Here is a 14867-nt window from a genome sequence, read left to right as displayed (position 1 = left end):
TGTCTGAAAACAAATGCTCCACTGAACCACATCAGAACCCTGATGCCAGAATGCATCCTCTACTTACTGACTCATGGAGCTCATCTACACTCAACAGGATTGCCCATGAGTTCAGTAGGAGAAATGATGCTATAAAGCAGTGGTTCTCAACCAGGGGCACATATACCCCTGGGGGTATGCAGAGGTCTTCCAGGGGATACATCAACTCATCTAGATATTTGCCTAGTTTTACAACAGGCCACATAAAAAGCGCTAATGACGTCAGTACAAACTAAAATTTCATACAGATACTCACTTGTTTATTCTGCTCTGTATGCTATACACTGAAATGTAAGCACAATATTTATATTCCAAGTGATTTTATAATTATGTAGTAAAATGACACAATAAGCAATGTGTCAGTAACAGTGTGGCTGTGACCCTTGGATTTTTATGTCTGATTTTGTAAGCAAGTAGTTTTTAAGTGAGGTGAAACTTGGGGAATGCAGGACAAATCAGACTCCTGAAAGGCGTACAGTAGTCTTGAAAGGTTGAAAGCCACTGCTATAAAGAGCAGCCATCCCCACAGCCCCAACATTAATTCATGCCTTTCAGAACTGTGGAGACCAAACCCCATGGAGCACCCAGAGAAGAAAGTTAGGAGTGTGCATGGCATTGAACCAACAGAACAGGTCTAGTGTGTTCCGCTTCCCTCTGCTCATTGAGCTTGCATTTGGCCATCATTTTGAGAAATGCCAACTAAGCCTAAGTGGGTTACTTCCACCTGCTGCAAATCTGCAGTTGAGCTCTACCTGAGTTTGGGAACTGGGTAGCGATACATAAGACAGTCATACTGCATCAGACCAAAGGTCCATCTAGCCCAGTATCCTGTCTTCCAACAGCGGCCAAAGCCAGGTGCCCCAGAGGGAATGAATAGAACAGGTAATCATCAAGTGATCCATCCCCTGTTGCCCATTCCCATCTTCTGGCAAGCAGAGGCTAGGGACACCATCCCTGCCCATCCTGGCTAATAGCCATTGATGGACTGATCCTCCAGGAATTTATCTAGTTCTTTTTGTAAACCTTGATATTTTTATACCCTGACCTTTTCTGATGACAAAGATCGAGACAAGTGCCAACAACAAAGAAACAGAACACATCCATTTTTTTAAGCATATTTTAATGTAAAACTGATGGAATTCCAACATTCACAGGAATAAGAAAATTGCAACATGAGCCTCAACATTTTTCCATTCATTGAACAAAATAAATACAATAATTAACATAACAAAATCCTAACACACACAACAGCAGGAATGTGAAATATTCTATCTTCATAAGGATTTAGCATATTAGAAAAAATCCAGATGAATCAAAATCACTTAAATAGTTTTTTTTTCCTACTCAAATATTAACTTTTTAAATAGCGAGCGAGATATAAAGACATCGATGTGCTATAGCACAATAACTAATGCTCCCCAAATGACAGCACTTTGGCTGCTCCATTTCGGAAAGCCACAAAACCCCAGTCAGTAGCTAGCCTCAGGCTGGCTATGACTCATGGTGCTGTTGATGCAACATACCAGTGCAGGGGAGGGGTAACTGTTGCCAGTTTACTGCTCTCACAGTGAAAGAGCAAGGCTTAGAATAAATACAGCTGTGCTGCAAGTGCATTGCACTCATACAAACAACCCTGTTGAGCTGAAGTGGTTTCCAAAGGGTTTTCATTTCCCTCAGCAAATCACTTTTCCCTATCCAGTGTTTTCAACTTCAGAAAGTGGCATATCCCATGGTCAACTGAGCCTTTTTTTTTTATAAATATCTTTCTTAAAATGATGCGCCTCAATAAATAAATACATAAATAGAAAATAGATACTGCTAGCTGGAGTCTGCCTGAAAACATGTTAACAGAAGGAGGTGGGCTGCTTGCAGATGGACTGGCATTTTCACAGAGATGTTTCCTTCAAGGGGAAACATCAGTGATTTTTCTTCTTTGGCTTCTCTCAGCGTTTTGCCTCACCATTGACTTGAGCTCTGTAAAGAGGGGGAGAAAAGGAATAGTTTAGAAACCTGTTCATGGAACAATTACTAGTTAGAACATGAGAACTCTTAGCCTGCTCTCAACCATATCAGTGCAACTTCATTAACTTTGACATAGTTACTCTTGGTTCACACCAGAGGAAAATCTGGCGGGGGACCACCCTGGTTTTTCAGACGCACTGAGCACCTGTGAGTCCAATGGTCTCCAGAAAGAGTTGCAGCTGCCCAGTATATGTGGCCATTATCAATGACTTCCCCAAGCTCACACAGGAAGTCTGGGGCACAGCAGGGAACAGGAAGAACCTAGTTCCATAATCTAACCACTAGGCCACCTTTAAGGTAGGATATGGTGATTATTTACTGGATTGAGAGAGACAAGTTTTGGGAAAGATTACTGTGCCCTGAGAAGAAGTAACTCTTAAGCAGCTTGTGCTAAGGAACCACCTAGTTATTCTTTTAAAATAATTTTTCATGAAATCGTTCTGAGAATGAATGACTTACTTGTCCAAAATTGCTTTAATAATGATCTTCACCCATTGAGCAGTGGGATCCAAACACACTTCTCTGCCATCCTTAAGAGTAGCGCTGCAAAGAAGAAAAACAAAGGTCAGGCATCTATCGACTTGGTGGACTCTGTGAACTCTCATCAGGGTATCTTTCAACCTTTTAAAATACAGGCACGGCTGGTGTCAATTGACATAGTTCCATTGACTTCACTAGAGAGCTACTCCAATTTACACTAGTGGAGGATCTGGCCCTACATCATTTGTTTGCTTTAAAATGTTCCAGGTATGCAAAAACAAACAAACAAAACCTCCCTCCCTCTCTCTCTATATATATATACCTTCATTTTTTTTAATATTGCCTGGTATCTCTCTCTCTCTGTACATCTGTATATATATAAAATGTCTTTGTCTGCATTGGTATTGCTTTTTACATAAAGGGCTGAATCCTGCACTCCTCCATCAGGGAAACCACTTAGGGACTCAGTGGAAAATTTTCAGTGGGAGTTTTGCCTGCAGAAGGACTGGAGGAATTGGGTTGAAAGGTTGTATTGCGGATTAATAATTTTTCCTGCCCTTCCAATGCAGGTTCTAGCACTCTATAGATAATGCCCATTATTCCCCATGGGGATTTGTATTTCCATCCCAGAGATGCTGGATGCTATGGAAAGCAAAGTGCAATACCTAAAATAACGTCTTTAGAAAGAATAAAAATCACTCTTCGGGAGTCTCCCTGGGTGGTGTGGGCCTGCTAGTGCTCTCCACCCCTTTGAAAACTCCCGGACCAGCACAATGCAAAGCTGTTTGCTCCTAGTTTAGCAGCAGGTAGAATTTTGCAAAACTACTTACATGATTTCAGTGTTCTGGCAGTGAGGTCCGCTCGGCGTCAGCTTCACGTCCCGAATGTTCCTGGGACGGATGAAGCTGGAATGCAAGGTGATGCACTGGCATCGGAGCTCATTCCCCATCCTTGCCAGACTCATCCCTGGAAAAGAATAAGAGTTGTGTCAGGTTAGCTGAGTATCTCGCCATCTATACATGTGAAGCAGAGCTCTTGGTTTTGCTTGTTGCTTGATCAGACATGCTTGCTCTGTTTTTTTCACAAGGGTCTTGGCTAAAAGGTTAGCTTGGTCCTCACCTCTAAAACCTAATTATGAAAAGGTATGGAGAGCGCTTGCTGCTGCTGCAAAATAATGACAGGTTTCAGAGTAGCAGCGGTGTTAGTCTGTATCCGCAAAAAGAACAGGAGTACTTGTGGCACCTTAGAGACTAACAAATTTATTAGAGCATAAGAAGAAGTGGGCTGTAGTCCACGAAAGCTTATGCTCTAATAAATTTGTTAGTCTCTAAGGTGCCACAAGTACTCCTGTTCTTTCTGCAAAATAATGTTTGGATTTGTTTTTTAAAGACAATTCTAAGTCACCAGTGGTTTTTTTTTTGTTTTGTTTGTTTTTTAACAGAATCTAGCCAAGCCCTTACTTGGCTAGATTCTGATCTAGTTACAATGGTGGTGAGCCTAGATTTAAAATCATGTAACTGAAGATAAGATCTGCCCCCTTGCTTTTCATCCGTTTTGAGGACTATCTCTGATCATGTTCTGTGCTCCTATTGCTTATTCCCCACTCCAAATTGGATCTTCCTACGTTTGAGACAACGTGGTGTCACAAACAGGTTGATGACCTCATGCAGGGAAGAAGCAAGAGGCGCAGATGAACATTGTAATCAGACGAGCCCGCTTTCAGCCTGTCTTTAAAACCAGGGGAAAAGCAGATAGTGAGAATGATGCAGAAGCATAACTTTCTATAGCAAAGAGACTATTTCTCAAAATTTTCCACCAGGTGTCAGCAGCTCTTCAGAGCAGTGACTGATTTACAGCTCTCTCTCCAATGAAGATCGTTTGGAAAAAGTTTTAACAAGACCTCAACTTTTTAAAAATAAGCCTAAGAATGTCTCTCCGTGCATAATAGGCACATAACTAAGCCAAGTCAGTTGAGCCCGAGGAAGGATTTTGCTTACCTTCTGACACCGCTGCGTAGGTTAGGAAAAGAGCCAAGACAGCAACAACCAACTTGCAGCTCATGATAAGAGGCGAGGCGAGCTTTTCTCCTTGATTCTGCTGGCTCTGCGTGCTAGGAAGGAGCAGTGAGCTCTCTTGTTGTCTCGGAAGATTTCTGATGTCTGAGCTGTGTAACCCAACCCTCTTATATACCGTCCGGGGCGTGCGAGGCAGCACCGTGTTTGGATTGTGTCAGAGGAAATTCCCAAAGTGTGCAAGTCGCTATCGCAAAATGAGTCACGTGACTGTGGGTAAAATCCCTTCCTAGATGACCCTGACATTATCCTTCCAATCAAGCTCCTTATCAATGAATTAAATATAAAAGATCTACAACATCGCCGTGTAGTTAGCTCAGTGTAACCGGTGACTTTCTTCTTATTATTCTTTTATGATTAATTTGACTGTCACGTTCTATTCTTTTGTCTTATCATGTGGCGGGTTAAGAAGACATTCAACTCGTGACTTTCCCCGAGCATTTCTTCGGGGAGGCGGGGGGAGAGTAGAAATGAACTATGCTTTAAATCCAGTGGCCAGTCTCACACGCAGCTCGCTCTCTCTCTCTCTCTCTCTATATATATATATATTTCTCTTTTTGAATGTGGAGTGAGCTCCTACTTTTCTCCTTACATTGATTCTGAACACCTGAAATCTTGGCCCCACTGAAATCAAGGTCAAAACTCCACACCGACTTCAATGGGGCCAGGAGTTTTGACCCTCTATTTGTAGGATATAGTCTTATTCCCTGGCATTTTTTCCTCCCTGCCCTAACCAGGCGTTTTCCTCTAACACAATAGTCTCTTATGAGCAAGGCCGACTCCAGGGTTTTGGCCGCCCCAAGCAGCCAAAAAAAAAAAAAAAAAAAAGCCGCGATCGTGATCTGCGGTGGCAATTCGGCAGGAGGTCCTTCGCTCCGAGTGGGAGTGAGGGATCGTCCGCCAAATTGCCGCCAAATAGCTGGACGTGCCGCCTCCCTCCGGAGTGGCCGCCCCAAGCACCTGCTTGCCAGGCTGGTGGCTGGAGCCGGCCCTGCTTATGAGAATGAAACCTCTCAACTGGCCAGTTTTCTGGGAAAGGCGTTGGGCTGTGATTTTTTCAAGCTGCCTGCAAGGGTTTAGATACCCAATTCCAGGCTGCTTTGAAAATCTCAGGTGTGTCAGCACCTCAGTACCCTGAAGTACCTCTGGAAATGTGACCCCAACAGACTTTACGGAGGAAAGAATGGAACTGAAGGCAACGAAGTGTTGCCAGAGTAAACACACACACACACACACACAGAGGAATAATTTTCTTTCTCTCTCTCTCATTTCTTTCAATTGCAATAATCTTGATAAGCAACATAGATATCACACGTCTGCCTGAATTATGTTTATCTCCTTTAGGGATTTCAGTTGTTTGTGATTTAAAGAAATTACTATGTTTTTTGTGGGGTGTGTTCGAAAAGGAAAACAAGGGGCTGAACCCCGATCTGTTGCATGATCCACCATGGAGGGTTGGCAGAGCATTCTGGGCTACATGTCATTAGCAGAAATGGATCGATTTCAGATGCAACTAGGGGCACCCTCAGGCTAACTGCAGCCTTGATGCTTGTGCCTTCCCCAGACTGGCCCCACGATGATTTTCTTCTATCCAGACGCATCGCTCCCAGGTTCTCCAGTGTGTAGCGAAGCACAGTCTGCAGAGCATGTCAAGTGTAGTATTTCTGATGTTCTTAAACACTTGTCACTGTTTCCGCATCATCATTCAACGCATGGTGCTAAAATCCCTCTCCCATTTTGCTGCTGCTTCACCGATTTCTGCATGGAAACCAATTAAATCCTGGGAAACGCAGGTCATTCTGTGAATGCAGGAGAGAGGCACAGATATTCCAAGATGCTGAAGGTTGTTATGCTGGGTATTTTTTTTTTTTTTTTTTACATTTGATTAAATTGACCACCTGCCCTGACCATGCTCTCTGGTGTGAGCTGTATTTCCTGAGATGTGACATGTATATCCTCAGATTGCCAAGATACTGACTTAATTGGCCTAGATCTTCAGTTGGTGAATATCAGCATAATAGTGTATGTTAATATTTTCGTGTATATAAACCTCTTTGTCAGCCAGCTACTTCTGTGTGATAGCAGGCAACCAATAGAGTGGATTTCTATCACACCCGCCTCGTTTTCCTTTAAGATCTGGGAGTCACAGCCACTCCTGAGCTCTAACCCTGGGAGTACCAACCCTTCCCTCCCCTCCCCAGCACCCTCACACAGCTGTGGGAGTGGGAGCTCCTCCGAACTCTGGCGTCACCTGCTTCCCCCACCCCAGCCAAGGGGATTGGCACCAGCAGAGTCTCCATTCCCTGTCGCTGAAGTCAGGAAGGGCGTCTGGGCCAGCCCTGCCAGTGGGGGGGGGGAACTATCAGCACTTGCCCCCGCTGCCTGCTCCCACTTTCCCAGCAAAGCCAAATTGCCCAGGGGAAAGGAGCAGTAGTGCTGAAAGCCGCCTTTCTTCTGTGGGGCTAGAGGAGGGAGAGACTACTGAGAAGACGGCAGGAAATGAAGACCCACCCTCCCCCACTCCTATTCCCCCTCCCCACCCTTTTGTCCCACATGAGGGCGGGGGAGAGGAAGGGTTCTCCCTGCCCCTAGGTCAAAGGCCTCAGTCTTCCTCCTCCTCCTCCCAGCCTCAGCCTTGTCTAAGAAAACGCAAGAACTGAGGAAAATGTTGGCCAAGAGTCTGGTTCCGCAGAAGGAGATTTAGTGTTTCCAGCTCTTGCCCTTCCCTCTCAAGTGTTGGTTTGAGCGGGGCCAGGATTTGACCTTTGGTGTTTTTCTTCAATCTCCAGCTCTTGGAGTCAGGAGACTATACAACAATCCCAGCTGTAATTTCATTTCACAGCGACTCCAACCGTCACCCAGAATCCTCCTAACCTCCGTAGGCAGTGAGTCCCAACAATCTAGTAATCTGGGTACTTAGTACTTAATCTGATAGCTGGTAGTTAATTTGTTTGTATTTAGTAGCTAGTGTACTTGTTACTGTTTGAAGTAGCTTGTTAGTTAAGGGCCCTGGGGTGAGGTTAGCTTGCAAAGCTTTTCTTCCCATCGTAAAAGATTCTTCAATCCAGGTTCTCAGGGACAATTGCACAGACACGCATTACATAAACAGACACGGCGATCAGGCCTTCTTTGCCAAGAAGCCAGGCAACTTTTGGGCGTGGTGCATTCAGCATCACATGAATGTCCCAGCTCTTCTCCTCGCAGGAGATAAAAACAGTCTAACAAACTACTGAGCAGGAAACTGTACTCATTCCACCAATGGGAATTGAAAAATTCAATACTAAGTTTTCCAAGAACGTGGACTTCCCCAGACAGACTTATTTGCGACAGTTCAAAACAGGAAATGTCTGATATATTGTGCTCAAGCAGAAAAGTGACCTGGAGCTCTAGCAGACATATTCTTGAGTTGGTCACACACACACCATTTACACCAATTCAAAGGATGTTACAGAAAATAAGTCAAGAAAAGGCTTGAGTTATACAGGTGGGTCCCCCTGGGCCTTACCAGTTTTGATTCTCAGATCTACTGTTACTGTCAAATCGCCAATTTATCACACTCCCAGTTTAGGAAGATTATCTGCAGGTCAGTGTTCTATTGCTGTAGCATTAATTACGTCTTATCTTTAAAGCACTCAGGACTTCCTGTCTCTTCAATCCAAGTCCATTTGGCAGCAATATCAGCCTTTCTTCCTCCAGTAGAGAGAGGTAGACTTTTCTCTCATCAATCAGAGAACAGGGCTTGATCACGTTTTTCTTCCTGTGCGAGAGATCACTCCAATATAGGACTTAAATATAGTGCTTTCTTCACATATATTTTTTTCACATGGATAGAGTAACTACAAGACCACATCTATAATTTAATCCTAAAAGTACTATCAGATTTTCATATCAAACAGTTCATTCATTTACCAGTTTTCCCCCTAAAAACTCCATTCTTCACCTTCTGACACTAAATGACATGCTTTCAAAGTGAGGTCATAAGTTTTTATTAGGTAGAACTAATCTTTTCCTAAAACATCCAGACTTTTCATTGTTCACAGTAATATTTTTTTCATCACTAAGACTTTCAAAATGGGTAGGGGGATTGTTTTGGAATTGCTTATGATATTAATAAGAATAATCTTCTGTCAAACATTTGACCTCACTCCACCAGAAATCAAGCTGTGTGGATAGCATGCTTACATTGGCCTTTCAGTACTGGAAATATGTGGAGCAGCTGCCTGGTCTTGGGCTCATACATTTGTCAAACACTATTGGTCACTCCTTGGAGATCTGGATAATATTTAGTCCTGCCATGAGTGCAGGGGACTGAACTAGATAACCTCTGGAGGTCCCTTCCAGTTTTACAATTATGATCTGACCCTTTGTTCAGAAGAGCTGTTTTGCAATATCTTCTCAGATAACTCCTAGCTCCCAGGTACTTAAAGGTGACTCCTGACTAATCACCTTACGTAGCTCTTGAAGATGCTCTGTACATGTGGCTCTCGCAACCCACCCTCCATCCAGACAGCTCAGAGTCTTACCCATGAGGATTCTGGGCAGTGAAGGAACTGACTAGCGGGGTTGGGGTTGCTGTGCCTTCATGCTGGGGGTGGGGATGAAGGCACGCAGGGTGCATGTGTGATCACTGCTGGCCACTGCTAGTGAAAATGTTCCAAACTCCTGTGCTGGGGCATGTGGACACTGTAAGTGAGAGCAACGTGCAGTAATTTCAATGAACCACTGCCGGATAACTAACCCTTCTTTACATTTATTTAAAGGCTGGAAGGTCAAGGGGAGTTACTTGAACCTTGGAAAGCCCAGACGGCTATAGAACTCAAGCTTTTTCTGACAGTGCTGGAATTAGCTAACCCTCGATCAAAGTTTGTTTTGAAATTGTCATAATTATATAACGCAGTATTTGTGTAAATAAAGCTATCCCATACAGCTCAAGACGTGAATGATCGTGGAGGATGTATTGTTAATGATTAGCCAATATGATGTATAGATACAGCACTAAGCAACTATCACTTGTAAATCGTCACCTTTTGAGCAATGTAGCTATCATCTGGGCAAACAAGCATCCTCTAAGGAGAGGGACAGCTATGCCTCATGGTGATGAGAGAGAAGCAAAGATGTTTCCATTACAAGGTGCAGAAATAACGGGATAGGCAAGAAGGTTCCCCAGAAACTATTTTGCAATGGAAAATTAGGTATTTTAAAAAATTCATGAATAATGCCTGGTTTCTGTGGAAATTTTCAACTTTTTGTGGAAAAAAACAATTACCCTAAAACTAGGGGAAAAAATGGTTTTGGGCTAAAAACCAGAATGTTTTGATTAGAAAATCTCACTGCAATGCCTCATGGGAGCTGTAGATTAGGTTCCTCATGCTCCTCAGAGTCCCCCTCCGCCTCGCTGGATTTTCCCTCTTATGATGCACCAAGTCCAGGCAATTCTCCCGGATGCACCACCCAGCTTACCAAAAGGGGAGACATCATTGGGGATGTAGTCTGGCCAGGTGGTGCAGCCTACAGAGGAAAATGGCAGCTTGAGGCCCCCAATCCACAACTCCCAATAGGCAGTGCCTACACAGACATTTCCTAATCAAAGTATTTTTGGTTTCAGTTGCAATATTTTGGCTTTTGATTTTATTTAACCAAAAACTTGATTTTCCTCCAGGCAGCAAAATCCCTATTTTCCAACTAGCTCTAAGAAATAACTTTTTCATTCCTGTATTTGATCTTCTATCAAATCTAAGATTTTCACTAACTTGCTGTAGATGTATTTCATGTCTGGCAGTTAACATATAACAACTGTTCTATATGAAACACAGAGGATGAAACAAAAAGACTCTGTTGAAGGGAAAGTACTGCCTGGTGCTCTTGAAAGAAACATTTCTGTCCTATTGATTAAGGCAGGTGACACATGGTGTGAGTATCTATCTCAGGGGTCGGCAACCTTTCAGAAGTGGGGTGCCGAGTCTTCATTTAGTCACTCTGATTTAAGGTTTTGCGTGCCAGTAATACATTTTAACGTTTTTAGAAGGTCTCTTACTATAAGTCTATAATATATAACTAAACTATTGTTGTATGTAAAGTAAATAAGGTTTTTAAAATGTTTAAGAAGCTTCATTTAAAATTAAATTAAAATGCAGAGCCCCTGGATCAGTGGCCAGGAACCAGGCAGTGTGAGTGCCACTGAAAATCAGCTCGCGTGCCGCCTTCGGCACGCGTGCCATAGGTTGCCTACCCCTGATCTATCTTGTTATGGCTCATGGGCTGAGAGACTGTGGCTGCAGGATCTCCTGTGACCACAAGGTGGGTAGAAAGAAGGCAAGACAACTGAAAGTAACAAGTCCCAGTCACAACTATAAGTGGAGAGATTAATTTGAGCACTGTAATTAGTGTACAGATATTATTGTCTTGATGGGACTGGTGTTGCATACTTTCGCAACCTTTGGTGTTTAAGAAAGAAACCATCTCCTGGAGTCATGGAGCTTTCATTTTAAAAACAAAGTAAGTTTCTAGCACTCATGGTTGCAGAAAAAAGCCTCTGAACGTGACCCCCAAAGGCTCAAGAGCCAGAAGGTAAATAAAAAGAGTCCCAAAATTATTATTTTTTAAGTCTCATGATTTTGGGGGCCTGACTCATGATTTTTGAATGCTTGAGACTGGTAATACCATGGACCAGACGCTCCTGAACATTTTAATGCATATGGTGTCTGAATCAAACCCCTTTTGGTACAACTTTCAAAGATTACGATTAGTTTCAGCCATAGTATGCTCTTTAAAATTCGTCATGTGCAATCCAGTGTCAGACAAAATTCTTTTCCAACTCCATACAATTTTTTTTGGTCAAGTGACTGCCACTCCTTGATGAAAAATAAGTCTCCAAGCCAAAATACTCCACACTTTCATCAGAGCTGCAACAATAGCACCTTGATACATATCAAATCCGATTGCTCATTAGGAACAACAGGAGCAATTAAGCAACAGCGGAATTGTAATTGTGTGAGACACAGGGATCTTAGAAAGAGAGAGTGAACTTTATTTCCCGGCCATAGTCAAGTGACTTGGCTCAATGATACAAAATTTCCACTGTAGGCTGGTTCTAGGGATGGGCAAGCAGGACAGTTTCCCTGGGTGCCACCTTCGAGGGGTTTTTTCTTCCCTTCCCCTCCTCCCCCCAAAAATACACTTTCCGCCCTGGCTGGCTGGCAAAATAGTTAGGGCTGCTTCTATTACTATCTCAGTCACATGACAGGTCAGCATGCAGTCATCTGTGGGGACAGTTGCTCCAATCAAACTGTAGAATACCACTGATCTAAGCTCCTCCTTTCTGAGTTTTCAGATCTGGCTGGTTTGGTCTGGAAATTCTGGAGTGTTACAATAGCTGAGTCAGTGAATGAGATTCTTTTTTTTATCTTCAAAAATAACAGCAATTAGAGTCCATAAACAAAGGATAATCTCACTTAATCAACAGGTTTCTTTCAAGCAAGTTATTTCTCCAACTATCTGGTACTTCCAGGAATTTTAAATGCATAAACCTATGCATAATAACCTGCCAAGGAGAAAAATATTAGATTTGTGTCTTAGCCTGTCATTCTGCCTCTACCAAAGGCCATATTTTCTTGTGGCAGTGAAGCAATTTCTGCCCTCAGCCATCTCAAGGTAACTTGATTGAGAGTTGAGTGAGGTTTGCGCAGATGTAACAAATGAAGAATTCAGTGCTAGGTCTAGGTCTATAACCTATTTATTTTTTTCTAAATGGACAACAGAAAAATTCCAGACTGAGAGAGATTGCCAGGTTTCAGGTTAAAAAATTATGGTGCCAAAGATACAGTGTATGCTTCTGAAAACAGAGATGGCGCTCTAATAGATACATAACTTGGCTATCCATTGGTCTTCAATCGTCTGTGAATCTGGCCCCGTATTTATCTGCCTACCCCCTCTATAATGCTTGTTTACTTTTATTTACATAGACTGCTTACTCACTTTCAATAGTGCCTTACATAGCTCAGTGGTTTGGGCATTGGCCTGCTAAACCTAGGGTGGTGAGTTCAATCCTTCAGGGCGCCATTTAGAGATCTGGGGCAAAAATCTTTCTGGGGATTGGTCCTGGTTTGAGCAGGGGGTTGAACTAGATGACCTCCTGAGGTCTCTTCCAACCATGATATTCTATGATTCTAAGGTCCTATTGCAATCCATGGGGCCATTTGTGCACAAATGTGCTACTCCAATACTAAATTTGCCAATATTCAAAGTCATTTTCAATAATAGCCACAACATGAGACTCATCTTGACTATGAACAGAGTCTTTACCTTTTAGCCAATTGCCAAAAGTGGAGAGTGAGTCAAAACGTTTATTTGCTGACTAAGAAATTTGTTGGGAATTTTCCAGAGTTATTCAAAAGCACAGTGCCCACTTCCTGGGGAGTCAGTCCTCATATCGAGGACAAATGTCCTATTAGAGACACTGTTAGACTTAGTTTCCAGATCACTTCTGAAAGGTGAAAATCAGAGCAATATCTGACTTGGTTTATGACTCAATTCAGAGCACGTATTTCCTAGGAATCCACCTTTTTTGTTTGACTAGCACATTGTTTCAGAGTCCTTTGAAATGCAGAACGTGTCCTAGAGTTGACATTAGCCAAAGCTTCTCCTTAAAGAAGTTGCATCCAATCCCATCATGATGCGTAAACATTGGCATTTTTAGTACAATGAACTAAAATACTTAGTTAAATCTCATTGAATTAAGTATAAGATATTGCAGAATGTGTCATATCTGTCAGTGTATTCCTGGGCTTTTCCCTATGTTGTGTGATAGCCCCATAGGAAATGAAGTCATCTCAAAAAGAGGAAGCAGCACTAAAAAAAATTAGGCAAAACGCTGGACTTGCTTGATACATGATTAGGATGCATGTGTTGGTTGGCATGCATCCACGCCTGCAACAAGAAAAAGGGGAATTGAGCAGATAGTTCTTTGACCTTATTGCATGGGGTGGGGGTTGCATTATTTCTAAGAAAAAAGCTTATCACTGAATTTTTCCTGGTCTTTCCAGTATTTCTTTTTCAGTGACTTTCCCTCCCCCAACCCCCAAGACTCTTGCAATACATATCAGTATGTTTTTATTATTTTATTTATAGAGCATCCTAGGTATTTAGGTACTTGATAGAATAAATATCATAGTCCCTGCCCCCAAAGAGCTTACAGTGGGGGATTAGGAGAAGGGAACTTAAATAAGATTAGGTGGTTGCTTAGGTTTGTTTTGGTCATATTTCCCCTTCAACTCAGTGGAAGGAAATAAAGGAGGTGGGAGGGTATGTGAGAGTGCAGAAGGAAGGTAAAATCAGAGAAATGCAGGGCTGGAAGGGACATTGAGAAGTCATCAAGGCCAGGTCCCTGCACAGTGGCAAGACTGAGTAAAACTAGATCATCCCTGATGGGTATCTGTCCAACCTAGTCTTAAAAACCTCCAGTGGTAGGTATTCCACAACTTCCATTGGAAGCCTGTTCCTGTACGTAACAACCCTTAAAGTCAGAACGTTTTTCCTAGTATCTAACCTACATCTCCCTTGCTGCAGATTAAGTCCATTACTTTTTGTCCTACCTTCATTGGACGTGGAGAATAATTGATAGCAGTCCTCTTTATAACAGCCCCTTTGAAGACTGTTATCAGGTTCCCCTCAGCCTTCTTTTCTTCAGACTAAACAAGTGCAGGATTTTTAACCTTTCCTCATCACTTAAGTTTTCTAAACCTTTTATCATTTTTGTTGCTATCCTCTGGACTCTGTCCAGTTTGTCCACGTCTTTCCTAAAGTGTGTGACCCAGGACTGAACACACTGCTCCGTTGCTGAGTGGAGTGGGACAACTCCATCCCATGTCTTACATATGATGCCTGTTAATGCACCCCACAATATTAGCCTTTTTAGCAGCTGCATCACATTGTTGGTTCATGTTCAATTTGTGATCCACTATAACCCCCAGATCCTTTTCAGCAGTACTAGCCAATTATTCCCCATTTCGTAGTTGAGCACTTGATTTTTTTTTCTTTCCTAAGTGAAGTATTTTTCACTTGTCTTTCCTGAGTTTCATCCTGTTTAATTCAGGCCATTTCTCCAGTTTGTCAAAGTCATTTTGAATTCGAATCCTGTTTTCCAAAGTGCTAACAAGCCATCCCAACTTGGTGTCCTCTGCAAATTTTATAAGCGGGCTCTCCACTCCTTTATCTAAGGCTGGGTCTACACTACCCGCCTGAATCGGCGGGTAGAAA

General features: G+C 42.7%; 1 protein-coding gene across 1 annotated transcript; it reads right to left on the bottom strand.

Annotated features, from left to right (window-relative positions):
* Positions 1-1154: 1154 nt before the first annotated feature.
* LOC128837572 (interleukin-8-like) lies at positions 1155-4801 on the bottom strand. The gene is made up of 4 exons (XM_054028793.1): positions 4539-4801; positions 3372-3507; positions 2521-2604; positions 1155-2013 (listed from the first exon to the last, which is right to left on the bottom strand). The coding sequence occupies exons 1-4, from the start codon at positions 4600-4602 to the stop codon at positions 1983-1985; spliced, it is 315 nt and encodes a 104-aa protein (XP_053884768.1). The 5' UTR covers positions 4603-4801; the 3' UTR covers positions 1155-1982.
* Between the last annotated feature and the right edge of the window lie 10066 nt (positions 4802-14867).

This window comes from Malaclemys terrapin, chromosome 5 (genome assembly GCF_027887155.1).
Source record: "Malaclemys terrapin pileata isolate rMalTer1 chromosome 5, rMalTer1.hap1, whole genome shotgun sequence".
Classification (NCBI taxonomy): domain Eukaryota; kingdom Metazoa; phylum Chordata; order Testudines; family Emydidae; genus Malaclemys; species Malaclemys terrapin.
Note: the sequence above shows the minus strand (reverse complement) of the source record. Positions and strands in the feature narration are given on the sequence as shown.

Excerpts from the sequence above, each read along its gene's own strand:
- LOC128837572 (XM_054028793.1), bottom strand. The coding sequence starts at position 4,602 with ATGAGCTGCAAGTTGGTTGTTGCTGTCTTGGCTCTTTTCCTAACCTAC. Across the intron at positions 3,508-4,538 it reads CTACGCAGCGGTGTCAGAAG|GGATGAGTCTGGCAAGGATG; the intron begins GTAAGCAAAATC and ends ATTCTTTTCCAG. Across the intron at positions 2,605-3,371 it reads TGCCAGAACACTGAAATCAT|CGCTACTCTTAAGGATGGCA; the intron begins GTAAGTAGTTTT and ends TCTTCTTTGCAG.